At 44.7% G+C, this 24290-nt stretch overlaps 8 protein-coding genes and 1 non-coding gene across 10 annotated transcripts; 5 read left to right on the top strand and 4 right to left on the bottom strand.

Annotated features, from left to right (window-relative positions):
• Positions 1 to 97: 97 nt before the first annotated feature.
• Positions 98 to 2122, top strand: LOC108143487 (rab proteins geranylgeranyltransferase component A). Its single transcript, XM_017267936.2, has 3 exons — positions 98 to 248; positions 314 to 1393; positions 1452 to 2122. Exons 1-3 carry the CDS (start codon positions 200 to 202, stop codon positions 1850 to 1852), a joined length of 1530 nt encoding a protein of 509 aa, XP_017123425.1. The 5' UTR covers positions 98 to 199; the 3' UTR covers positions 1853 to 2122.
• LOC108143486 (serine/threonine-protein kinase hippo) lies at positions 2019 to 4868 on the bottom strand. The gene is made up of 2 exons (XM_017267934.2): positions 3469 to 4868; positions 2019 to 3410 (listed from the first exon to the last, which is right to left on the bottom strand). Exons 1-2 carry the CDS (start codon positions 4715 to 4717, stop codon positions 2698 to 2700), a joined length of 1962 nt encoding a protein of 653 aa, XP_017123423.1. The 5' UTR covers positions 4718 to 4868; the 3' UTR covers positions 2019 to 2697.
• A 1011-nt stretch (positions 4869 to 5879) lies between these two features.
• LOC108143584 (parkin coregulated gene protein homolog) lies at positions 5880 to 9208 on the top strand. Of its 2 annotated transcripts, XM_017268100.2 has the most exons (5): positions 5880 to 6313; positions 6393 to 6574; positions 8448 to 8619; positions 8722 to 8871; positions 8949 to 9208. In XM_017268100.2, the coding sequence occupies exons 1-5, from the start codon at positions 6043 to 6045 to the stop codon at positions 9107 to 9109; spliced, it is 936 nt and encodes a 311-aa protein (XP_017123589.1). In that variant the 5' UTR covers positions 5880 to 6042; the 3' UTR covers positions 9110 to 9208. The 2 variants fall into 2 exon arrangements, with proteins under 2 accessions (XP_017123589.1, XP_041563369.1); XM_041707435.1 differs by lacking the exons at positions 5880 to 6313; positions 6393 to 6574 and adding an exon at positions 6643 to 8359.
• On the bottom strand, positions 9143 to 10297 carry LOC108143585. The gene is made up of 3 exons (XM_017268101.2): positions 9909 to 10297; positions 9701 to 9844; positions 9143 to 9635 (listed from the first exon to the last, which is right to left on the bottom strand). The coding sequence occupies exons 1-3, from the start codon at positions 10027 to 10029 to the stop codon at positions 9520 to 9522; spliced, it is 381 nt and encodes a 126-aa protein (XP_017123590.1). The 5' UTR covers positions 10030 to 10297; the 3' UTR covers positions 9143 to 9519.
• A 1836-nt stretch (positions 10298 to 12133) lies between these two features.
• LOC108143607 (thioredoxin-related transmembrane protein 2 homolog) lies at positions 12134 to 13346 on the top strand. Its single transcript, XM_017268130.2, has one exon. It carries the CDS (start codon positions 12233 to 12235, stop codon positions 13064 to 13066), a length of 834 nt encoding a protein of 277 aa, XP_017123619.1. The 5' UTR covers positions 12134 to 12232; the 3' UTR covers positions 13067 to 13346.
• Positions 13347 to 16238: 2892 nt separating this feature from the next.
• Trnah-gug lies at positions 16239 to 16310 on the bottom strand. Its single transcript has one exon. It is a non-coding gene; the product is annotated as a tRNA-His (tRNA).
• Positions 16311 to 17490: 1180 nt separating this feature from the next.
• LOC108143356 lies at positions 17491 to 19658 on the top strand. Its single transcript, XM_041707398.1, is given in 2 exon segments — positions 17491 to 18861; positions 18864 to 19658. Coding segments are annotated over 2 exon segments (1251 nt in total). The 5' UTR covers positions 17491 to 18159; the 3' UTR covers positions 19413 to 19658.
• Positions 19659 to 20285: 627 nt separating this feature from the next.
• LOC108143300 lies at positions 20286 to 22019 on the top strand. The gene has a single exon (XM_017267615.1). It carries the CDS (start codon positions 20286 to 20288, stop codon positions 22017 to 22019), a length of 1734 nt encoding a protein of 577 aa, XP_017123104.1.
• Positions 22020 to 22376: 357 nt separating this feature from the next.
• Positions 22377 to 24290, bottom strand: LOC108143301. The gene has a single exon (XM_017267616.1). The coding sequence runs from the start codon at positions 24288 to 24290 to the stop codon at positions 22377 to 22379; it is 1914 nt and encodes a 637-aa protein (XP_017123105.1).

Here is a 24290-nt window from a genome sequence, read left to right as displayed (position 1 = left end):
TTGCACCTGTTGATTTTTGCACTGGCGTTTAGCCATTTCGAGAAGTTAGCCAACACTGTTAGCAGCTGGTGGCTGTTGACGTCACCGTTAGTTGCCCATCTCTAATCAGCTGTTCCATAGTAAATTCGCAATAAATTCACAAATTATTTATATTTTACCTAAAAGTTGTTAAATTAAAAGGGATAATAATACTAAAAAGATGTTGGATGACCTTCCGGAGCAGTTCGACCTAGTGGTCATAGGCACGGGTAAAAAACTAGCTTCAATTATAAGTTTGAAACAAGAATGAGTCATTGAGGGACGCCCTTTTTAGGCTTCACCGAATCCTGCATCGCTGCTGCGGCCAGCAGGGTGGGCAAATCGGTGCTCCATCTGGACAGCAATGAGTACTACGGGGACGTGTGGAGCTCCTTCAGCATGGACGCTTTGTGTGCCCGCTTGGACCAGAAGCCCGAACCACATTCGACATTGCGAAATTGCAGTTACACCTGGCACACCCGCGATTCGGAAACAGGCGAACAACCTTGGAATCGGGACTCTGTGCTGGCCAAGTCGCGTCGCTTTAGCCTGGATCTATGCCCTCGCATCCTGTACGCCGCCGGGGAGCTGGTGCAATTGCTCATTAAGTCAAATATCTGCCGATATGCTGAATTCCGAGCGGTCGACCATGTGTGCATGCGCCACAACGGCGAGATTGTGTCCGTGCCCTGCTCCCGCAGCGATGTCTTCAACACCAAGACGCTGACCATAGTGGAGAAACGGCTGCTGATGAAGTTCCTCACAGCCTGCAATGATTACGGCGAGGACAAGTGCAACGAGGATTCGCTGGAGTTCCGGGGGCGCACTTTCCAGGAGTACCTGAAGGCGCAGCGCGTGACTGAAAAGATCTCGTCGTGCGTGATGCAGGCCATTGCCATGTGCGACCCCACCACCAGCTTCGAGGAGGGTATGCAGCGCACGCAGCGATTTCTGGGCAGCTTGGGCCGCTATGGCAACACACCCTTCCTGTTTCCCATGTATGGCTGCGGGGAATTGCCGCAGTGTTTCTGCCGACTGTGCGCTGTATATGGTGGCATTTATTGCCTGAAGCGACCTGTTGACGACATTGCCTTGAACTCGAATTCGAACGAATTCCTGTTGAGTAGCGCAGGAAAAACACTGCGGGCAAAGAATGTGGTCTCTGCACCTGGCTATTCACCAGTTTCAAAGGGCGTCGAGTTGAAGGCTCACATCTCACGGGGCTTGTTCATATCGTCCAGTCCCCTGGGCAACGAGGAGTTGAACAAGGGTGGTGGTGGTGTGAATCTTTTGCGACTGATCGATGTCGAAGGTTCACGTGAAGCCATCTTAATTCAACTGGCCCATTACACAGGAGCATGTCCCGAGGGATTGTGTAAGAATGAATAGAAACTCTGCGATTGCTAAATATTTAATAAGTGCATTTCTTTCAGACATCTTTCACTTGACCACGCCCGCTGTAAGCGAGAATCCTGCCGCCGATCTGTCTGCTTTTACTAGCCAACTCTTCGATCACTCTGATGCACAAATAATATTTAGCTCGTACTTTACAATTGCTGCCCAGTGCAATACAAGTGTCGCTGCCGAGCACATTCACTACACAGATGCCCCGACCTATGAGTTGGATTATGACGCGGCCATTGCTAATGCTCGCCACATATTCGGCAAACTCTTCGCGGATGCTGACTTTCTGCCACGAGCCCCAGATCCAGAGGAGATTGTCGTCGATGGCGAAGATCCCAGTGCCTTGAACGAACACAGCTTGCCCGAGGATTTGAGGGCTCAACTGCAGAATATGCAGCAGGCAACTCAAGAAATGGACATACAAGACTAGATATAATTCAGAGATAAATCAAAGGAGGAAATATCATACGACGGGAGCAGACCATTTTCTTATGTGACATTTCAAAATTAATAGGTTAAGACAAAGTGTAATCAATTGTGTAATATTTTTTGCTTCATATATTCCTATATATTTATTATGTAAATTATTTATAATTGCTAAAAGTACTAGGTATATATAAATGTTTATATGTGAGTGCTTCTGTGCATTTTGCTTTGAGAAATATACTTTCGAAAAATATGCATTCCAATGCGTATAAAATTGTTACTTCTTTATAATTATTGCTTGACGGGTTGCTGATTTTTTTTTTTCGCACGAAGACAAAACTTAGGGGTTTCAAAGAGATTAAGGTTAATAGTTAACAGGGAAGAACGAATAATAGTAGTCTTATAAATTAAGATAAGGCTTAGGCAGTTGATCATGCGGGCAGCTACAATAAACACAATATAAACTTGATTCGAACATATCAATACTTGAGAACAGATCAATGGAAGCTAAAACATACGAAACCAAACTAAAATGTGATGAAAACCAAAGTGGAACAAACAGAACACATGTATTCGTGCTGGAAGATTCTGCCGACGACTCCTTTGACCACATTTCATCCTGTTTTCACTGCATTTTACAATAAAGCTTTTGTGTTTTCATTTCTTGTGATTGGTTTGAATGCCTTTCCACCAGGTCGAATTAGCTCAATATATGAACAATTTCGCGAGGATACAGATATTGCGTCTGTAACGTCCGACATTTATCTGCGAATTCAACCCAATGCAGAGGCCGTTGTGAGAGTTGAAATTCAATTTTCAGTTGTCATGCGAAATTGTGAGTTGCTATTCCTATATCTTAATCAGATTATTATTGATATTCTGCTGGCGTTTGCGCTTCGCATTCATGGCGTCCACAATGGGTTGCCGCTTGGCATTGTATTTCTTGTTTAGTTGCTCGATCTCCAGCTCCATCTCGTGATCGATGTTGCACAGCCGCTGGTTCAGATCGTCGAAGGTGAGGAACTTGAGGAACTCAAATTCACCCTCCACATACGCGTGCGATTGTGTGTGCATATGCTGGTTCTGATATGCGGGCGGCGGTTGAGCTGGTGCCGCGGCTGCCGGCATTCCCTGCTGGCCCATTGGCGCTGCATTGCTGAGCAGCAGATTCTGCTGATTGTTCAGCGCAATGAGCTGCTCGTTCATCAGTGGATAGGCCATGAGTACCTGCTGCTGGTGCTGATGCTGTTGCAGACCATACTGATTGATGGCGGAGATCTGCTGGAACTGCATTTCCATGTTGTGCTCCCAGTTGTTCAGATCGTTGGCCCCGCTAGCCAGGTGCTGCTCCTCTTGCTGCTGCTGTTGCTGCTGCTGCTGCTGCTCGGCTGCCGCCGGGGAATACTCGGTGGGCATGGATTTCTCATCTCCGCGAGCATCGCCCGCATTCTTCCGGTCGAAGTGCTCCAGGAACTGCGGCCTGTAGCGATTGCGCGGCTTCTGATCGTCGTTTTGCTTCGCCGTTGTGGAGTCGTCCGAGTCCGAGTTGATCACCATAGTGCCTGAATATTTAACAACCATTATAACATTATACAACCCAAAGTAAACACATTTTCTTACCCAAATTTGACTCTAGCTCCACCATTGTGCCACTGTCCACTGCCGGTACATCCAGGGTAGATGCTTCTGCCGATGCCGCTGCGCTGCCTACCGTGTGATCAGCTGCCTTGGCCAGGTTTCTCAGACCTCCCGGCCCCAATGTGCCCTCGTCCACGCCCTGCTCCGCATGCGCTATCATGGTGGCGTCCGATGCCGAGCTCAGATGGTAGTCGGCCAACTTTTCCGGCACCAGGGTGCCCGGATCCTCCATGAACACGACGTCCAGTATGTTCTGCAGCTTACCGTTCTCCTGGGTGGCCAGACTCTTGGCCTGGCTGGCGGCCACCCCGAAGGCGCTTCGGTTGGCCCGCTGCTGCTCGCGAATGCCACAGGTTTCCTCCAGCATGGGCTTCAGGATCGATCTGTGCTTGGCGTTGCGTATGAACTCGTGCTCCAGCAGCTCGGTGGCCGTGGCCCGATCGTCCGGCTCCTTCACCAGGCACTTGCTCACAAAGTCGATGAACTCGGTGCTCCAGCGATCCGGCTCGCGGAACGAAGGTGGCGGCTTCTGGGGAATCATGAAGATGGCCCGCATGGGATGGATGTCACCGTAGGGCGGCTTGCCTTCGGCCATTTCCAGGGCTGTGATACCCAGCGACCAGATGTCGGCCACACAATCGTAGCCGATTTCCTCGATCACCTCGGGGGCCATCCAGAAGGGAGTCCCGATGACCGTGTTCCGCTTGGCCATCGTGTCCGTAAGCTGGCCTGCCACCCCGAAGTCGGCCAACTTGGCATAGCCTTCGGTATTGAGCAGGATGTTGGCCGCCTTAATGTCGCGGTGGATCTTGCGGCGAAGATGCAGATAGACCAGACCCTTCAGCGTGTCCGACAGGATGGTGGCGATTTCGTCCTCGGTGAGCGTCTTCTTGCGCAACCGCATGATATCGGAGACGCTGCCGGCACCACAGTACTCCATGCAGATCCACAGGTCGTACTGCTTGAAGTAGGAGCCATAGTAACGAACCACGTACGGCGAGTCGCACTGTTGCATAATGGATATCTCCTTGATGATCTCGTGCAGATCGGACTCCACCGGCACCAGTTTGATGGCCACGATGGAGCTGCTCTCCTTGTGGAGCGCCTTGTACACCGACCCGTAGCTTCCCTCGCCCAGCTTGTACATTATGTCGAACACCTTTTCCGGCGGCTGCAAGAGCGACTCTTCCGACAGCTTCTTCAGCTCGAAGGAGGACATGTTGGCCGCCATCTCTCTGCTCACCGGCTTCCGCTGGCCTTGACTTTGCGCGAAACTTAAAGATAGTACGAAAACACACAGATAGTTCGGAAATTCACAGCGACATATCACACACTTTTGTTCTTTATTCGTTCCCGGTCAGTGTTGGCTAGGGTATGAGGGTTCTGGTCCCAGCACTTTACAACACGCCACCCGCACAGACAGGTGCAGTGTTGCCAGATCTGGAGATGTGGCGTTACCATACATCCGATGGGTTTCAATGGAAAACGTAAACAAGGCTCCAGTGCTGGTAAGCAAAGGTGGCAATTTATCGAAGAACTAGAAAGCGCGCATTTTAAATTTCATTATTTTTATAAAATTGAGCTACATTCGCCAGAAAAATAAAAGGGCACAATCCAAAAACGGTTGAAAAACGACGCGTTTTTTTCGTCATAAAGCATTATGATACATGCGAATACAAAACTTATAATAATTTGGTATTCAAAGTGTTCAATTAATGATAAGAAAAAGCTTTCGTATGTTTCCTGTGACTAAAACCCTGTTTGAACTCAGCTCATTCTAGAATTTTTTAAGCTTACTGTACCGACATAAATCTTTAGATTTATAAATATATGATTTTACAAATTAATTCGCTTCCTAGCTTAGTTATTTTACTTTATCGTCTTCTCATATTTTAATATAATTTAAATTTAATATTGACTGTCCAAAGTTAAGTTGCTTTTTGTTTGTTGGGTAATTATAACTTATAAGTTATTTTGCTGATCGCATACTAAACTATTTAAAATCACTTTCGGATCAGCTGGGTTAAGGCTGGAAAGGTTGACGACTGCTACATCAATTTGTCTTTGTTAATCAGTGGTTTTACTCAGAAAACCCTGATCCACTCCGCTCCGATGGGTTCGCTGACCCTCAACGCTTCATAAAAATTCTTTGCAAATCAATGTTCATTCCGGAGATTGGAAATTCGTACTCATTCGTACCAATGATAATACAAGCAATGAGCGCAACATAACTGGCGCCTATGGGGCTAACCGGATTGTTTGACATTATAATAAATGCGACTGGAAGAGAGCACCCACGAAACCGAGCCCGACTTCGAATCCGAGTAAGCGGCTTTAGCTGTTGGCTTATCGGTCACTAAGCCGGCGGGGGAGTCCGAGAGTTGGAGAGCCCTAGCAACGTGCTCCATAGAAACGACACGACACCCAACGGCAACAGCAACAGCAAAAGCGACAGCAACGCCAACACCAGGAGTGCCAGGCTAGAAAATTCCTTCGCTCGCCAGTTCGCTGTTTACACTACGTGGCTGCACATCGTCGTTGTACTCCGTTTCCGGAATGGCCATGGCCCAAACGGCACGCACCGCCACGGGTAGGCGTCCGACGCACGACTACCATGGTACCGCCATCTCGCTGAGACAGGTCCGCTCCAAGTCCGCCAATCCGGGGCAACTGCGTCCGCTGAGCGGCGTCCACGGGGCGGCCGTCTCCTCCCGCCTCGTGCCGCCCTTCTCCATCCAGTCGCAGCAGAAGAACACCGTCGTCATAGACGGACCCATCCACGAGTCCGCCCCCAAGACAGCCAGTGCCAGGGCTCGAGCCCCGAAAAGTGCGTTTATTTGTTTGTTTGCCTCTCTGTCACAGGCCGCTGTTTGTTTCCCTAATGATTTCCGTGTACTGATTTCCAGTTCTAAGGCGGCAGCAAAAGTCCATGTCCACCTTCAATTTGGGAATGGGTCTGACTGGTGGCGCCGTGGGAGGAGGGGGTAATGATCCGGGGCGAGGAACCCTGTTTCGGATGTACTTTGACCGCGGGGACCTGCCCATCAAGATGGAGTATCTGTGTGGGGGCGATAAGATCGGCTGGACGGTGAGTAATGGGGAATGTCAGGTGGGGAACACATAATAAATTCCATTAGTCAATAGGGTCAATAGTGCTATTATGGCTGCGGTTCCTGCGTAATTTTTCCGTTAGACTGAACCTTAACAAGTAAAAGTCCTAGAATATCATCATCATTATTGAATATAACATATTTCTAGCTTACCATAAATAGTTGCGCATTTGTTCCATTTTTTTAAAATTGCACTTTTATTTAAACAGGAGTCTAAAATTTAAATTGGTGAAAAATGATGTATTTGATTGTATAAACTAGAATTTTCCATATGCCAGATGCTATTTGGAGTCGGCAAATCAAAATCAAAAACTGTCACTAAAAGGAGGTAACCTTACCACTCGGTGACCTATAGGCGAAGCGCCTATTTGAGTTTCGCTCGAATTTCGTACATCTGCGTGTCCAATTATTTCAAGTGTTGCAGCTAAAAGCGAAAACGAGCAAATAATATGCCATTGTCTATTTCCGGAGTTAGTAGAGCACCGGTGACGGGCAAGCGATTCCGTCCGGAATGCGACTGCTGACATTCAAAACGTCGCACCGTCCAACTGTCAGTCAGTTTTTCAGAGTTAGAAATGGAAGGTATGGATATGGATATGGGTATGGGTATGGGAGTCTTCTACATTTGCCACCGGATATGTGTGACCCTACGAGCTGGTTCAATGTCACAGACCTTGGGAGGGCCTATTCGCCACACCCACATATGCGGCGAATGTCTTTTGAGCGGTGCGTTTGTTTATCTAGGCCGAAATGCCGCCGTGACAGCTCGTGTGCATTCGAGTGATATGTGAGTGACACTACTTCATTTGCGTCACTGGGTCGAAGGTCGAAGTCAGGGAAACCCATGTGTGAGGCTCCTATCCATCCTGCGATGCCCGAGATGTCGCCGATGACTTAATTATAAATTCGTTTCGGTAATTAATGCGATCAAGAAAATTAAGAACACATATATTTATTTTTGCAAGTATTTACCTTTCTTTTTCGCGAGTTAATGTTTTATGACATTTTGAAGACTGAGAAATGGTTAAAAAAGAAAATTACCTATGTATCTTTCAGCTTACTGCATGGTAAATAAAAGTGAGCCCTGTTTCTATAAAAATTACTCATACGACACGTATGCCAGTTTTAATTTTATGCAACCAAATTAGTCTCCCATTTATAGCCTTGTCAACCTATTGATCTTGTTAAAAAAAACCGTTAAAATATGGGCTATAAAAAACGGAAATAAAACTATGTTTACGCCACCTGGAGAAAAACAATCTATGTACATTGGTGGTCAAAAGAAATTACACAAATCAAATGAGAAGATGCTTATAAATAAATTATAAATACTTTTGCCCACCCCTGTTAATAAAGTGAGTTTTAAACTTTAAAGACAATGTTCAGAAGCTAAAACATATTGTTTCTAACGAATTTCTTTTGAAAAGCCTTCAGTGCGCACAGTATAAGTGTATGTCGCCCTATTTCGCGCCAATAAAAAATATTCCAGGCATGTGGGAACATTATTAACATAAGTCTACGACACGTGAGCAGCTTTCAGACTACCAGACTCTCAGACCATATTGTCACAAAATAAGATTAGACTAGACGTATACTATAAAGCCTGTAGGCAGGTACAGGTTCGAATATTCTCACTTTTCGCTTTGTTCTAAAAATTTTCCATTGACAACGTAAACAAACAAGGAGCATCTTAATGGAAATCAGCAAAAGGGCTAACCGGCATGGCGTGCAAATGTACACTTGCAAAACTTACGCCACCGCCGGTACACGAACCAATTTCGAACTCGGAGCGCTCCATTCACCTTTGACCCTCTGCCTTCGTCTTTCTCCCCGTCCTTTTCCCTCGAACAGGTGGACATCGAAAAGCTGGACTACAGCCTCTATCTGCCGCTCTTCTTTGACGGACTGGCGGAGACCAAACATCCGTATAAGACATACGCCCGCCAGGGAGTTACGGATTTGCTGCTGGCCGGGGGCGAGAAGATACACCCCGTGATACCGCAATTAATATTGCCGCTGAAGAGTGAGTACCAGGGATTCGGCTGGCACGCAAATGCCTCGAACTTTTTCGGTCTAATTTGCACCTTGCATCCTAACTACCAACTGAAATCCGCCCCCATTTCAGACGCATTGAGCACACGAAACCTGGAGGTAATGTGCACGACATTGAAGATAATCCAACAGCTGGTCATGTCCTCGGATTTGGTGGGACCCGCCCTGGTGCCCTTCTATCGACAGTTGCTGCCCATGTTTAATGCCTTTAAGGTGAAAAACTGTAGGTGCTTTCTTTGGCTCTATCCCTACGGATTCATCATCATCATCATCATCTTTTTCATTTTCTTAAAACGCAAGTAAACTGTGGCGATGAGATCGACTATGCCCAGAAGAACAACCTGAATCTGGGGGACCTCATCGATGAGACATTGCAGGTGCTGGAACTTCACGGCGGCGAAGATGCCTTCATCAACATCAAGTACATGGTCCCCACTTACGAATCCTGCTATTTAAATTGAGCTACGTGCGCTTCATGGTTTTGTCCCTTTACATACAATATCATAAGTATTTATTGAAATTTACAAACATTACAGAATTAAATAGATATTTGTTACCAACGCTTTTCTACGTTCGATTGAGATTATAGTGTGTGAGGATATAGCTTTGATTGATTAAGTTAAATAAGGCTTCTTGGATTTGTGTGCCTTTTACATACAATATCATAGACATTTAATATAACTAAAAAGGTATATATTTGTTACCAACGGTTTTCAAGTGTTTTAAATTTACTGAGATTATAGTGTATGAGATTATAGTTTTTTGAGTATATAGGTGAGTGGGGCCAACATCCTGGGTGGGGATGCTGGCAGGAGGTGGGGGGCACTACAGCTGGACCTTGAGGAAGCCGGAGTGCCCCCCTTTTAGGTCCTCACTTGGTGGGGGCGTACTCGTTCTTCTTCACATTATGGGGGGAATAGCGATTGTACAGGCCCCAGATGGAGTTCATTAGCTTGTCGTTGTATTTGTTCGGGGAGTACTCGCGTTCTGAAAAGGTGCAATCGATGAGTAAGCGATCCAATCACCCCATTGGCTGGAGATTGAGGACTTACGGGTTAGCGAGTTGCCGTTGTCAACGGAACCCTTATCGGAGGCAGCGGACCTCAGACGGGCGACGATCATCTCGCGTTCGTTGAATTGCTCGCGGATCTTGCAGGCAGCGAATGCACCTTGGGGAATGGCGGCCATCTTAGTAGCTGTAGGAAGTCGAAAGTTCGTCATGCTTACTTCATTTTTAGTCATAAAGGTAGTTAGGTTTACCGGTTAGGGAAATAGCACTCAGGAGGGAGAACAAGTCAAAGTTTCTTAATAAGCTTAGCTTCCAGCACTCTGTGAAATGCTGATCGAGGTTGATGGTTTTTCCGTTCAGCAGCAGCAGCATTCAAAGGCCAAACTTAAAGTCCGCAACAATTGGGTTTATTGGGGATATTTCGCACTGATCGAAATATGTCCCAGAATGTTTTTGGTTTTTTCTTTGTTTATTTTTTAACTAAGTAAAACCAATTGGATAGGGGATTTGTTAGCACTTTAAACAGGGAGGCATTGATTGCCAGTCGTTTTTTGTTTTCTGGAAATTGCTCGATGATCTGCGGAAGATGTCTCTGGTACTCGGAGATGAACTCAGCACAAGGGTTCTGAATTGAACTGAAGCTGCCGCCTATGAGCAGTGGCAATTTATAGACCGCGTGCTCGATCCGAGGGGCTTCGAGGAGATCGGACTGCCTTGATAACGTGATAATGGAGCCGGTAATTCATCGCCATTTTGTTCCACTTATCAGCTGCATTTGTCGTTGTTTTGGTTTTGGTTTTAAAATATTATATAGAAGCCTATTTGTTTCCAAGCCTTACGGGAAGTTTCGATGGGCTGGGAAGCAGATCATGTACTTGATATTGAGGCAGCCGTTAAACGACATCTCTGGGAATCAGCAACCTGGATCTCTGGGCAAGATTTGCTAGCCTAAGCAATATTAAGGGTTCTCTCTCCCGTCTCGGTTGTCCCTGTACTCATATAGCCAGTAATCTTCTGGTGCTGTCTTTAGAACCAGCGGAATCTGGTTATCAACACACTCTAGAATAAAGCCAGGGGCGTTTGCGATTATAACATTGTTAAAAACTGACCTAAGTGCATGTTGTTTATTTGAATTTCCAATTAATTTTTGTTTATTATGTTTCAGGGGTAGACAATGTTGGTGCTTTTGTACCTTCAATTTAAGTGATTCGAAGGGATTTTTAATTTTTAAGTTGAGGAAAGCATATTTTTATAATGTGTGCTTTATTAATTGGAAGGTCAGTTTTTTTTTCTTTTTCATTTTTTTATTATCAGGGGATTTATTTATAAAACAATAAAAATAACATTGAATTTTAAACATTGTTTGTTATTTTTAAATTACTTAAAAAGAACAAATGTTTTCTTTAAATGTTATTATTTAAGTATAGTTCTGTTATTTTAAACAAAATATGAAAAATTTAACAAGTTTGGATAAACAAATCGGGGATAGTTTCGCCTAAAGCATTTTAAGAACATGCTGGCGCTTTTAAAACCAACTTGTAACTTTTATTCCTCAGTGTATTATATGCAGCATATGCATCAAGAAATAATCTCTATAAAACAAAGAAAGGCTCACTAGTAAAACCAGTAAATAGGTGGGTGATTCGATCGGGATCATGGGGATGACCCTCGTAAAACGGTCTCAACAATACGATTATAAATAAATCGTTTATTTATTATTTAGTGACGCGCAATGTGTTTACTAAAAAAAAAGTAATCTTTTGGACAATGCCGAGAGCCAGTCACGTCGGCGATAACACATAGTGCTCTATGAAGTAGGTACAAAATTCTCACAGTATGCACACAGTTTCAAACACATTTTAATTTCGGAAATACAAAAAATGAAAAAAAAAATAAGCGAATTATGATTAATGATAAGGCGAGAAATGACAGCCACGAGCGTCTGAGATCACGTAGAGCCTGTTCTTTTTTTGCAGATTAAAGCCTGGCGTGTGTTCAGATAACAAAGATCCTCGATGATTTTTTACTTATTTTCTTCGGGGGACGACTAATTGGAAAGTTCAACACTCCGTCAATGACTCTTTGATAATGCTGATGTAACAATGTCAGACATTGAAACAATGCGCTTATCATTTGTAGACCCATTGCGGAAAAAACATTTGGACAAGTTCCGGCTTTAAATTTTGAAGGTTTTCCATAGAAAACTCATAAGTTGTTAGAAGTATGTTTATTAAAAAGATACACAGGCATAATTATTTAATGATTAGGGATGATTTAATGTAATGGACCTATATTGCGTAGCAAATTAGGTTAAAGAAATTTCTGCAAATGGAAAATAGAGATATGCTTTGAATTTGAAATGGCGCCAAGTGAGTACACTTTCCAACACTGGTCGCGTCAGCAGTTTTTCCCCATCAGGTGGCAACGCCTTTGCCAGACATCGAGGCTGCGTATTTAAAGTCAACGGCGAGGCTAAAATTAACAATTGGCTGTCAAAAGCAAGAAAAGAAAAACTCGGGAAATTGTTAATTAAAAACGTGACCCACATCAGCCCACTCAGCCCCCGGACTCAGCGATGACGTGGAAGAAGCAGCTGGCGCTGCTGGCCAAGCCCTACTATTGGGTGAACATCCTGCTGGCCATTTCGTACATGCTGGCCAAGAAGACGCAGTTCATCTGCACCCGCCTCTTCAATCTCATCGGAGAGGACGAAGACTGCGACTTGGACAGTCGCGAGGTGGAGATCCTGTTCTTCCTGCTGATCGTGGTGATGATACGGTCGCGCAAGACTGGCAGCGTCACCATGATCAACTACCTGGCCTCGTCGTTCCTCTACACAAAGGTGGCCAACGCCATCCTGTGGGCCTACGCGGACTTTCGCTACGGCCTGGGCTTCCTTCTGCTGTGCGTCCTGGTGGGCATGGTGCTGCCGGAACCCTCGTACCGCGGTCCCGAGCACATCACCTACTTCCGCACCGCACAGGTCTTCGAGGAGGAGTTGCTGCGGGACAAGCGCACCACCTGGCTAATCTGCTTCTACACGGTGTGGAATCCTAGCTGCGTCAACTTTGCACCCATCTTTGCCGAGCTCTCGGCCGAGTACAACACGGACCACCTGAAGTTCGGCAAGATCGATATCGGACGAATCCCGGACGTGGCCCAGAAGTACGGCATCGCGGACCACAGCTATTCGCGCCAGTTGCCCACTGTGATCCTTTTCCAGCAGGGTAAGGAGACGGACCGACGTCCCTGCACGGACTCCAAGGGCAAACTGCAGAAGTTCTTCTTCTCCAGCGACAATGTGCGCGCCACTTTCGGTCTGAACCAGCTTTATAAAGAGGCCGTGGAACGCCTGCCCTCCGCGCCCAACAAGGTCAAGGAGGCCAAGGAGAGCAAGAAGGTCCAGTAGGTTGACTGGCCCGCAATCTCATTTCTGCGTACACGTGTTAATATCTGTTATTCGTTTAGTTCTTAATTTATTTTAACTTATTGAGGCGACAGCGACCTCAACTGCCACCGCCAGAGACACGTACAATTGCACTAATAATTGCATACAATTCGAAACTCAAACGTGCCCTCGTCGCGTTGACATTGTGTAAATTAATTGTGTGGTCTTGCATTTGCGTATTTAATTTGTAGCTAATCATGAGGTACCAAATATATTTAAATATATGGAATGAGTCAACGAAGTTTGAGTTTGTTATTATTGCCATTGCCCCGCTGTGGTTAGTAGATTATTCAATTAGCAGCGCTCAAACGATCATTTCCGCTACTTGTTCAAGAACAAAGCGACTTTAAGATTGTCTGAATGAGCGTCAATCTGAAATGCTTAAAAAGAAGATGTAGTTAAAGTATTTCAATGCAGATATTATTAAGCAGAGCTAATTAAAAACATTTGTTCCAATATTGCATTTTGTAACAAAAAAGCCTCGATTCCTGAGTCAACGACAGCTTAAAAGCTTTAAAGCAAACGACAACGTTGAATTTAAATTGCTTAAAATATTAACAATTCAAAGAAACAAAAACACCACAATTTATTGACGTATTTATTGTATTTCGTTTATGTTAGGACCCGCCTTTTGAAAAAGAAGCCTTCGTGAACGACAATTGTTTGGAATAACATGTCGCGGGAACCCATCCTCCATGGCTTATGAAATATAAAAAGAATGGAGCTGTGTGCCCGGCCTGTCGTTTCGGCGAATGTGTTAAGCAAAAGTGTATAACAATGGAAATGGCACAACAAAAATGTTTCCGGCGTGTTGCGTTTCGAAATGGGCGGCAGTGGCAGTGGCAGACATCGGCCATATAGACAGGCCGTATATGTATGGATTATTATTGGGACTCACCCGGCCAGACACAGAACGAAATAAACGCAAATCCCTTTTATCCATTCGATATGCACACTCACAGCGAAACGGACGAATATAAATGCATAAATACAGGCGACTGCACACCACCCACCGACCACCACCCACAACCATCCCCACAGATGGGAGCGGGCTTTTGTGGTTAATATTTTCGTATTTTTTACTTTATTTTCAATGAAACGGCATGGAAATGGCCAATGCATTGTACGTGTGTTGTATTGTGTATGGCAAATAATACGATTGTCTCACATGGCCGTTTTATTTGCGGAAAATTTAAATTCCCATTGAATGTGAGACAAGATTCTCACCGTGCCGTATCAATTAGGGGGACGTATGTTCCGGGGTTTGATCAAGACTCCGGCGTACCAGCTGTCGATGCCACCAGTCGGTGCTGCCGTGATCCCCTACCGAAAAACCAAACACCAAATACCAAACCCCCAATCAGCAAACCCCAAAGCCCAAACCCATACCCGTACCCGTAATGACTTTCAAACGCTGTCACCCGCTTCTCACGGCGAAAATCCAATAAGCACTTGCTCCGCAGCGCCAACAAAACGCATTGTCGTCGCTATTTTCTCGTTGATTTCCCTCATTGCTACAGCCCAACCAGTGATGGCCACATTCAATTGATTTTGAGTGATTTTTTGGACGATACCCTGTATTACGACCCAAAGCAGGGTAAGTATTTACACAGAAATTAAAATAGTACTTTTCATCTTTCAAAATAATCATTCCTTATAATACATTCAATTATTCGAAAAAATTTGTCATAGAAACTAAAAATGAGTTTAAAAAAAATTGGGCATAAAAAATTTATCAATAAGATGAGTATCACAATAAAACTTTTGTGGTTTGAAAATAAGGCTACTGTATAGGTGTTATGTAATTTGGTATTGAAATAATATTTGTACCTAAACCTTTTAAAACTTAACTTTCTGAAAATTTAAAATATGGGTGACTTAAAGGAGATTTGTATCGGATATCGGATTTTAAATTAATTAACAAATTAATAAAAAACTAATTCAAACCGATAAAAAATTAGGCAAAAGGGTGTTCATTGGGCCCAGTTTATATTGCTGAGTACTGTTACGTCTCCTTCGATTCGGTATCCGCATTTTTTATTGCGTTTTTATGTCAACACCAGCTGCCAGCGTCTTAATATCGTTCGGTCGAAATGCTGGGTTGGGTTTTTGTGTATTTCTGTCAATTGCTCACAATTAAATTAAAATTCAAGTCAAAGCCAGCCGCTGTTGAACTCGCAACCAAAGCCGCAGGGCAGGACAATTGAAACGAAGCTCAGGTGCTTTCTTTACTATTTAACGTGTGGTATTTTACAAAGAGATTAAATAAATCAATTTTGTTGAGATATCCTTGACAGATATATTGCCGAAGAGGTAAGGTGTTTCTTTCTTTGAATAGCAGCAAATATTTATTATTTTATAGCCTTGGTTTTTAAAGATTTATTGGGCGATTTTAGTTTATAAATACGTTTAAAACAATTTAAGTAAACTTTATCGGTTTCAATTTAAAAATGGTCAATATTAGTTTTCCGATTGAATTAAGAAGGCTGTTATCAAAAACGCTTGTAAACTAAATATTTAAGATTGAATTTCACTGGTGGAAATTGAACCACATAAACAAGAGCTCAACGCAAAGCATGCAGTTGTTGAAAAAAAGGAAAACATTTAAAAGGCAATATCAAATCGATTTTGAAGTATCATATATACAATTTATTAGAATAAAATGGCGTTTCGTTTTGAAGCCATTACATTTGGCAATCTAATGCACAATGTTTTCCTGCTATGTCGGAAACAAATTATTTTAAATATTATATATCATGGCTCTGAAAGTAAGATAACAACCTCATTAATTATACGGATCCAAAGCTTAGGATGAGGATTCTCTGGTCAGGATACGGATATTGAGATCAGGATAATAAAATATTAACCCTCCATTCTTTAATTGCCTTGAGCTTAGTTTCTAAAAGGCAAAAAAAACGCACGTTTTCCGCAAATTTAAAATGTTTCATGCACTTTTAAAATGTTTTGTTTTTCTGAGAAAAATATAAAAATGTAGAATCATCAAACAGTATAAAGAGTTTTACATTCAATGTATTGAAAAGTTTCAAGCCCCAACACATCAAGTTTTGGTCGTCAGTGAGTATGAGCAAAAAAAAAAATTGCACCTTCTCCGTGACAATGCGTATTGCAGCATTGCCGTGACCAGGATTCGAACCTGGGTTTCTGCGGCCACAACGCAGGGTCCTAACCACTAGACGATCACGGCTGTGAAGGCACATGAATCTCCGACCACAAATCGCGAATTTGAAGCGAATGGCTAGAGTAATTTGCCTGTATTTCTTTGCTCTAAAACAACTCGTTTTGTGGAGCAACTACCGCCTCTAATCACACCAGTAGCAACAACAACGGAGCGAAAAAGCAGTGAAAGTCTGAGGCACTCGAGCAAGCCAGACAAACCCACAAAACCGACAAACCATTAGCCGATAAACAAGATTTTGGCTCATAAATTAATTTGAATTTGCCGAGCCAGCAGAAGTGGGGTTTTGTGGGGCGTAAAGTGGGCGTAGCGGTGGGCTTAACATTTCGATTCAATGTGGTTTGCTTTCAGCATCGATTTGTTGTTCTGGGGTGGTTGCGAAAGTGAAAAGTTCCAAAAATAAACTATGAATAAATTTAAAACACTGCGACACCGAAGGAATAGATTTATTTTATTTTCTTTTACATAATTTATGAAAAAGAAAAAGGTTAAATACACATGTATGTACTCATTCTAGATTAATTTAATATTGTTTCATTTTAAAGCGACAAATTTATTATTTTTTGAAACAGCTGCAGAGTAAATGTTATATTTAAAGAAAATTTTGTTAATAAGGGAATTTAAAAATGCATAAATAATTTAGGCAAATGCTTGTTTTAACATATGCACATGTTTAAGTACCCCAAGCGCAAAAATTAATTATGAATTGCAAAGTGCAAAAATCCTAAGCACCTCATAGTTGGGCTTTTAGAATACAAGTATTTCAAAGTATTTATTTCATTCATTATCTGACCTTCATAACACTAATAAATAAATTTAATAATGTTCACAAGAGAGAGAGAGAAAGTTTACAGATAATACAAATGACAACAAACGAAAAGAAATAAAACTAAGTCATTGATTTGTCTTTGTGTGATCATATACGTGTAGTTTATACACGATACTCTTAAAAATACACAAGAAACCATTCATTAATTTCGCCATTCAATAATTTTTTTTCACCTATAGTAGGATTTATACTTCAATGGCTCCTTGCGCTTCAATTAAAAAATATAAATGTAAATGTGAGCTTATTCGTGAGCCACATGTATCCTCGACATTCGCTGAACTTTCACTTCTACACTTCTGCGACCCCTATGAACAGGTTTCGTTTGCCAGCAACCAAAACTCTCCAATGTGAACTTGTACAATCCAGTTTCATTTATATTTGCGTTTAACGATTTTGTAATTACCCTTAAGTGCAATATTAATTCAATGGCAGTTTTCTGTTTTTATTCTGGCCCACTTGTAAACACAGTTGGCCGGCATTGTGGATGGGGATGGAAATCGTCATTGTTTTGTAGCCTCGAAACCCTAAAAAAATTGAAAAGTATTTACATGAAAGCTGCCAATTCAAATACAAATTCCCACACCCGTGATGTTCTTCATAGGATTTTTTTTTTTGTGAATTTCGTGGTCTGTTTTTTGAATATGTGCAAAAAACTGGACGCTTTTTGTGAACGGTGAAAGTACTTGCGCTCCAATAACTACGCAAAGGTTGGTGCTTCGTACTACGTAACAAAGTCCAGCTGTAAAAATATTTTTGATAAGTGGCATATAACTTTCTGTGGTGTCCTTCGCATCGATGTGTTTGCCACGTGGACTAACAATCTGCACGATAATCGCAGCAGGACACAAAAACGTGTCATTAAACGACAGATCTTTGAACTTTGCGGTGAAACAAACCGGATTTCCTATACTGTATACGGTGGGTGCCAGTTAGTCTGCCAGGGTCGGTATTTTTTGCTTGCGGCATCGGTAATGGGTCCACTATATAAGCCTGGCCAGCTGCACGCCAGTCGAAATAGTCGGCCCTAAAATGCTGGTCGACACGGACCTGGCCACTGGTGTGATCCGTTCGCCGTACAGCTTTGACATGCCCCACGCCTTCATCTTCAATGAGTCCCAGCACCGAGAGCCCATCTTCTGCGGATCCTACATGGAGATGGTAAAGCACTTCGCCCGAGCCCAGCACTACCAGTTGCTCCTCGATCCGGTGGATAGTCTGCCCAAGAAATCGGTGCTGGAGGAGAGCCTGGCCCGCGGGGTGTACAACCTCTCGCTTCACGGGGTCACAATGCGACCCGGCATTATTGGTGAGCCACCCAGCGTCACTGGGTACAGTTATCCGCTGGAGATGATGACGAACTGCGTGATGGTGCCTCTGGCACCCGAGTTGCCCAAGTGGATGTACATGGTGTGGCCCCTGGGCAGATACATCTGGACGTGCCTGTTTGTGGGCACCTTCTACGTGGCGCTGCTGCTGCGGTATGTGCACTGGCGGGAGCCGGGGAATGCCACCCGCTCCATCACCCGGAATGTGCTCCATGCCATGGCCATCCTGATGTTCAGCCCAAACATGAACATGACCGTTAAGCTGAAGCATGCCTCGCTGCGGGTAATTGTCTTCTACACGCTGCTCTTCGTCCTGGGCTTCATCCTGACCAACTACCACCTCAGCCATATGACAGCCTTCGACATGAAGCCGGTGTTCCTGCGACCCATTGACACCTGGTCGGATCTGATCCACTCGCGGCTGCGCATCATCATCCACGACACGCTGCTGGAGGAGCTGCGCTGGCTGCCGGTGGTGAACACCACCCCGCTGGATCCGCAGTTCGAGGCGCGCAGCTGACAGGACTATCAGACCCTGCTGGCGAGTCCTTCGCGTTCCTACGCCTATGTGGTCACCCAGGATGCTTGGCTGTTCTACAACCGTCAGCAAAAGGTGCTCATTCAGCCGTACTTTCACCTGTCCCAGGTGTGTTTTGGCGGCCTGTTCAACGCCCTGCCCTTGGGCCCCAATGCCAGCTTTGGCCCGGCTCTGGACAAATTCATTCTGAACGCTTGGCAGGCGGGACTGTGGAACTACTGGGAGGAGATCGGCTTTCGCTATGCCAAGCGAGCCGGCTACGCGAGGGTCTTCCTGGACACATACCCCGTAGAGCCGCTGAACCTGGAGTTCTTCAACACGGCCTGGATTGTCTTGGCTCTGGGCATTCCCATCAGCTCGTTGGTCTATTGCTTGGAGCTTTTCATCCATCGTCGGAGGGAGAGACGCCCACAATATGAACGCTTTGAATGCTATGGTTAACTTTTGTTTATCCATAGCCCCTTTGGATTTAGCTGAACTCGATTGACAAGCACAAATTATCACAAATCTATAATAACTTTGAATATACATACAAAACATGTGGGATAGTAACTTTACCCATCCTACACCCAGAGAAAAATCACCGTAAGTCCTAATATTTGTACTTTGTATTAAATATTATCGGTACTGATTTAGCCCCAAGGGAGTTTTGTTTAAATTAAAGTGTGTTAAAAAAATGGAAAACTACAATTTTTCTATTGGATAAGCCAATTAAATATGTTAATATTTGCAGTATCATATTTTAAGAATTTTTAATAAGGTTTATTTTAGAAAAAAACTATGTTATATTCAAATATTATAATGTTTAATTTTACTTTAGAGTTTTTCTCTGGGCTGACATATATTAATCGATAAAAGTTGTTGTTACATAGAAATGATCTTTTACTATATAACTTTTTCAATAAAGTAGAATGTACAGTACATAGATAAGCTAACTTGTGAGCCACAAAATGGTCGATGAGTGATTATGCAACATAATGCTTAAATGCGATTTTAATAACTTCGAATTCGATAGGGATTTTAGGGTGCAGCAGGTAATAGAAAACAACGCTCCCCCAACTGAATGTGCAACATGGTAAGTAAATGCTGCTATTATGTTTAAATGGGTGCTAGGGGAGGTCATGTTTAGGCTTTCCCTTGGGACCAATTGAACGCAACTCAAAGAAGAGGTTCCAAACGATTTAACCTGTGTGGATTGTTTAATTAGTTCGAAGAGCTTCTTGGTGGAAGACATGCGAGCAGTGATTTGTCTTTTGTTATTGGCTTCTTGCCATCGAAGCTATGGCTGGAATATGCAATACGTGCTTAATATGTTGAGCCCATTTTCCCGAATGGGCGTGTTCCAGGAGATCGTTTGGTTCATAAGTCCGCTTCAGCGTTTGGACCAGGTCGATGAGTTCGTGCGGCGTATAGACGAGGCCTTTGGAAACACGGCCACTCAGACTGTAGTGAATAATAACACGGACATGCGGATGATTCACTCATCGGCTCGCAGGAACCACATGAGCTTTGTGTTCACCACTGGCGCAGATGATCCCATAATGAAGGTTTTCAGCAAGGTACTACTTGGACGGCACTTTTACTTTTCGATGATAATGTATGTGGACAAAGTGGGTGATATGCAGCCCATTCACGAACTACTTCTCCTTGCCTACAACGAGCAATTCACCAACTCGATGGTGTACTTTGAGTCGGAGGAGGGCATCAACCAGCTCTTTGGCGTGTCCAAATTTCCCTCAATGACATTCGAAAACCGCACAGACTTTATGAGTTACATGGGAAAGGTTTGGAGGAAGGTTTTAAATGCCCGCTCGGATGTGGAGGGATTCGGATTCAGCACCCCCTTGCGCCAAGATCTGCCACATCTGTTTCAGTCGCGAGGAAGCTACGATGGGAGTACCTTCCGGATCATCGACACCTTTGTGAAGTTCATCAATGGCAGTTTCACAGAGCTCCAAATGCCGCCAGATGCCCTCGGTGGTCAGGTGATTAACATGAAGCAGACCCTGCAGTTAATCCGTGAACGCAAGATGGAGTTCTGTGCCCATGCCTATGCCTTGTTCATGCCCGATGATGAACTGGAGAAGACCTACCCGCTCCTGGTGGTTCAGTGGTGTCTGATGGTTCCGCTCTACAACAGTGTGTCCACGTACTTCTACCCACTTCAGCCTTTCGCCTGGAACGTGTGGTTTTTTGCAGTGGGAGCTCTTCTAGCCCTGGTTCTACTGGAGATAATGTGGTTGAGGCTGTTTGGAAGGTGGTCAGGCTACCAAGGCACTCTAATGGACACGTTTTGTTATATTATCAATGTACCCACCGAGGGGCAGCTACAGCAGCCCAGCCTCCTTCGATTTCTCCTACTGGCCACAGTGTTCTTCCATGGATTTTTCCTATCCGCCTACTACACCTCTAATTTGGGCAGCATTCTGACCGTGAATTTATTCCACGCCCAGATCAACACCATGGATGACATAGTGAGTGCCCAGTTGCCCGTCATGATAATTGACTACGAGTTGCAGTTCCTGCTAAATCTGAACAAGGAGTTGCCCGAGGAGTTCCTTAAACTCCTGCGTCCCGTGGATTCGGGCATTTTCGCGGAGCACCAGACGAGATTGAATGGCTCCTTTGCCTATTTCGTCACCGAGGACCACTGGCAATTCCTGGACGAGCAGCAGCAGCACTTGCGGCAGCGGCTGTTCAAGCTGAGTGGCATCTGCTTCGGCTCCTACCACCTCGCCTTTCCCCTGCAGATGGATTCGACCCTGTGGCGGGACATCGAGTACTTCACCTTCCGCATCCACTCCTCGGGTCTGCTCAGCTTCTATGCCCGCAGCAGCTTTGGTTCTGCCCTGCACGCCGGTCTGGTGGAGCGGTTGCCGGAGAATCGGGAGTACACGTCCGCCGGACTGCAGCATCTGGCCATTGCCTTTTTTTTGCTCTTGGCCATGAGTGTTTTGGCCGGCATGGTGTTTACTCTGGAAATTATTTCTAAAGGATCTGCAAGAACACTTGTAAATTACCAATGATCCTATAAGACATTTATAATTAATATTATTCATAAATTTTTCATTGTGAAGTACAGTTTGTTTGTTGCTTACATTTTTAATTCAGCTTGTTTATACATTGTTCATTGTGATGTATGGTTTAATTGCTATTTACTATCGATGGTGTCCCAGAAATCTCGTGTAACATCGTTTGGTTCATCCCAAGTTTAATAAAATATTTAAATTATAATACACCTCAGGATTTTCAAAACGAATTTCAAATCAAAAAATCTATAAATCCGTTAGAGATTTTTAAATAAAATTTTTATACAATAAGTTTTTTTGTTATATAGCTGTCCCACCCAAAGCATAAATTTATGTTTAGGTTTTCTCGGCATGTCACAACTGTATGAATCGCCTGAGAAAGGACCTGGGCTTGCAGAATAGTCCAATGATAGGACGTCGCTTGAGTGTCACATACTCGTGCCATTTCATCTCCGCCGCAAAGGCCAGGCCGGCAAGCAGCAAACCAAAGGTCCAGGTGTGAAGCGCGCTGTTGAAGAAACTCAATCCGAGGGCCATCGGCTGCTCGTCGGGGAGATGCACTTGGATGCGGTGCAGGTGCACGGCCTCCCAGAATGCCTCTCTCTTCCAGTGCTCCATGAGGCCCGCCTGCTGGGCAATCATTATGTACTCGGTCATGGAGGAGCGCAGATGGGAGTCGAAGTGCATGGGAAAGACGTGGTAGAACGGGCCCTCGCAAATGTCCGTCAGCCGGAAGATGGGCTTGCGAAGGTCGAGTTGCTGCACGTTCATAAATCGCCAACGATCGCTGCTCACCGTGTACCCGAAGGAGGTGTTGAATGGCTCTCGATGCAGGTCCAGCATGCGCTTGTCCACCAAGTCCAGCTGGCGCATATAGCTGGCCGGATATTGCTGTGGTGATTCGACCATCCTTTCGTGCTCCACGGCCAGCATTTGGATCCTCAGATTGGCCTCCACCACATCCTGCACCGTGTTCACCTGTCGCGGCGGTGGGGCGCTGGTGAAGTAGCTGGTCATCCGGGAAATGTACATGTTCGAGGTGACTATACCCATGATCGCCAGCACAATGTACAGATAGCGCATACGCAGCGTTGGCGTGCGCAGGATGAAGGTGGGCGCACTGTAGGTAAGCGTGCAGATGGACTGCAGAAATGCGGCGCTGAAATCACGAGGCCTTAGCGGCGAACACAACCAGATGGCCAGGGCAATGTAGAGAGTGAAGAGGATTATGAGTAGCCACACGTTCTCCTCAAGGGCCTCCCGCAAGTACTGATCCGCAGGCGACTGATTGCGATAGGGCACCATTATGCAAACGTCATTGATTTCGATGGGATAGCTATAGCCGACCACGTACTTGGTTGTTATTTCGGTGAAGGAGTGGATCAGGGTCTCGTACACTCCGTGGGACACCAATTCCAGCAGGTTCGTCATGTTCAAATAGTCCGTTGTCATATTCACGCTGGTGTCCAGCAACGTGGCATTGACGAACTCAAGGAATCCCATGAATAAATTCCCGCTGGTTCCGTGGACGTAGCTCTGCTCGAACGTCTTGCTGGGTCGGTCCGACTTGAAGACCCGCGGCAGATCGTACATAATGGGGGTCCTCACCACATAGCCCTTCATGTTCTCCGCATACTTCACGAAGAAATCCTCGGCCCTCCAAACGCCCGTCTTATTGACAACCGAGGGTGTGGGGTAGGGATCCAGCACGAAGACGTTGTCTCTGATGGTAACCAACAATGTGTTCAGAAACTGCTTGCTCCACGCCCAGTCGTAAACGTCCTTGATCTCCGCCGAGAAACGGGCGAACGACTCCAGACTAGACTCAAAATCGCGACTTTCGCGGCTTGGAAAGAGAATTAATATCGTCTTGAGCCAACGTATCCCACGCAGACTCTGAGCAGCCACCTCCATAATGGGATCGTTCCTATCCGTTGTGAAGATCATCACCAGCGATGGAGTGCTGATGAGCTGCCTCATCGGAAAGGCTAAACTGTGCTCCCTCGTTATTATCAAGTTGGGCGCCAATGGAAAATAGGTCCAGAAGTCGTGGAAGAACTTCTGGGAGTCCTTACTCTTCAGGTCCAGTCTCTCGGATATGTAGAAAATAAAGTTCTTAAAGTGATAAAGCTGCGTTATTCTGTAGAACATTTCCAGGACGAATGTGTTGTTGAGTAATTGTACGATTTCGGTACCATTTTCCGTGAGAACGGGAGGAAAAATGTCCCGCTCTTTGAGGATAAGTTCCGCAGCTTGTTGACTATACAT

The sequence above is a fragment of the Drosophila elegans genome, unplaced genomic scaffold (genome assembly GCF_018152505.1).
Source record: "Drosophila elegans isolate 14027-0461.03 unplaced genomic scaffold, ASM1815250v1 contig_183, whole genome shotgun sequence".
Classification (NCBI taxonomy): domain Eukaryota; kingdom Metazoa; phylum Arthropoda; class Insecta; order Diptera; family Drosophilidae; genus Drosophila; species Drosophila elegans.
Note: the sequence above shows the minus strand (reverse complement) of the source record. Positions and strands in the feature narration are given on the sequence as shown.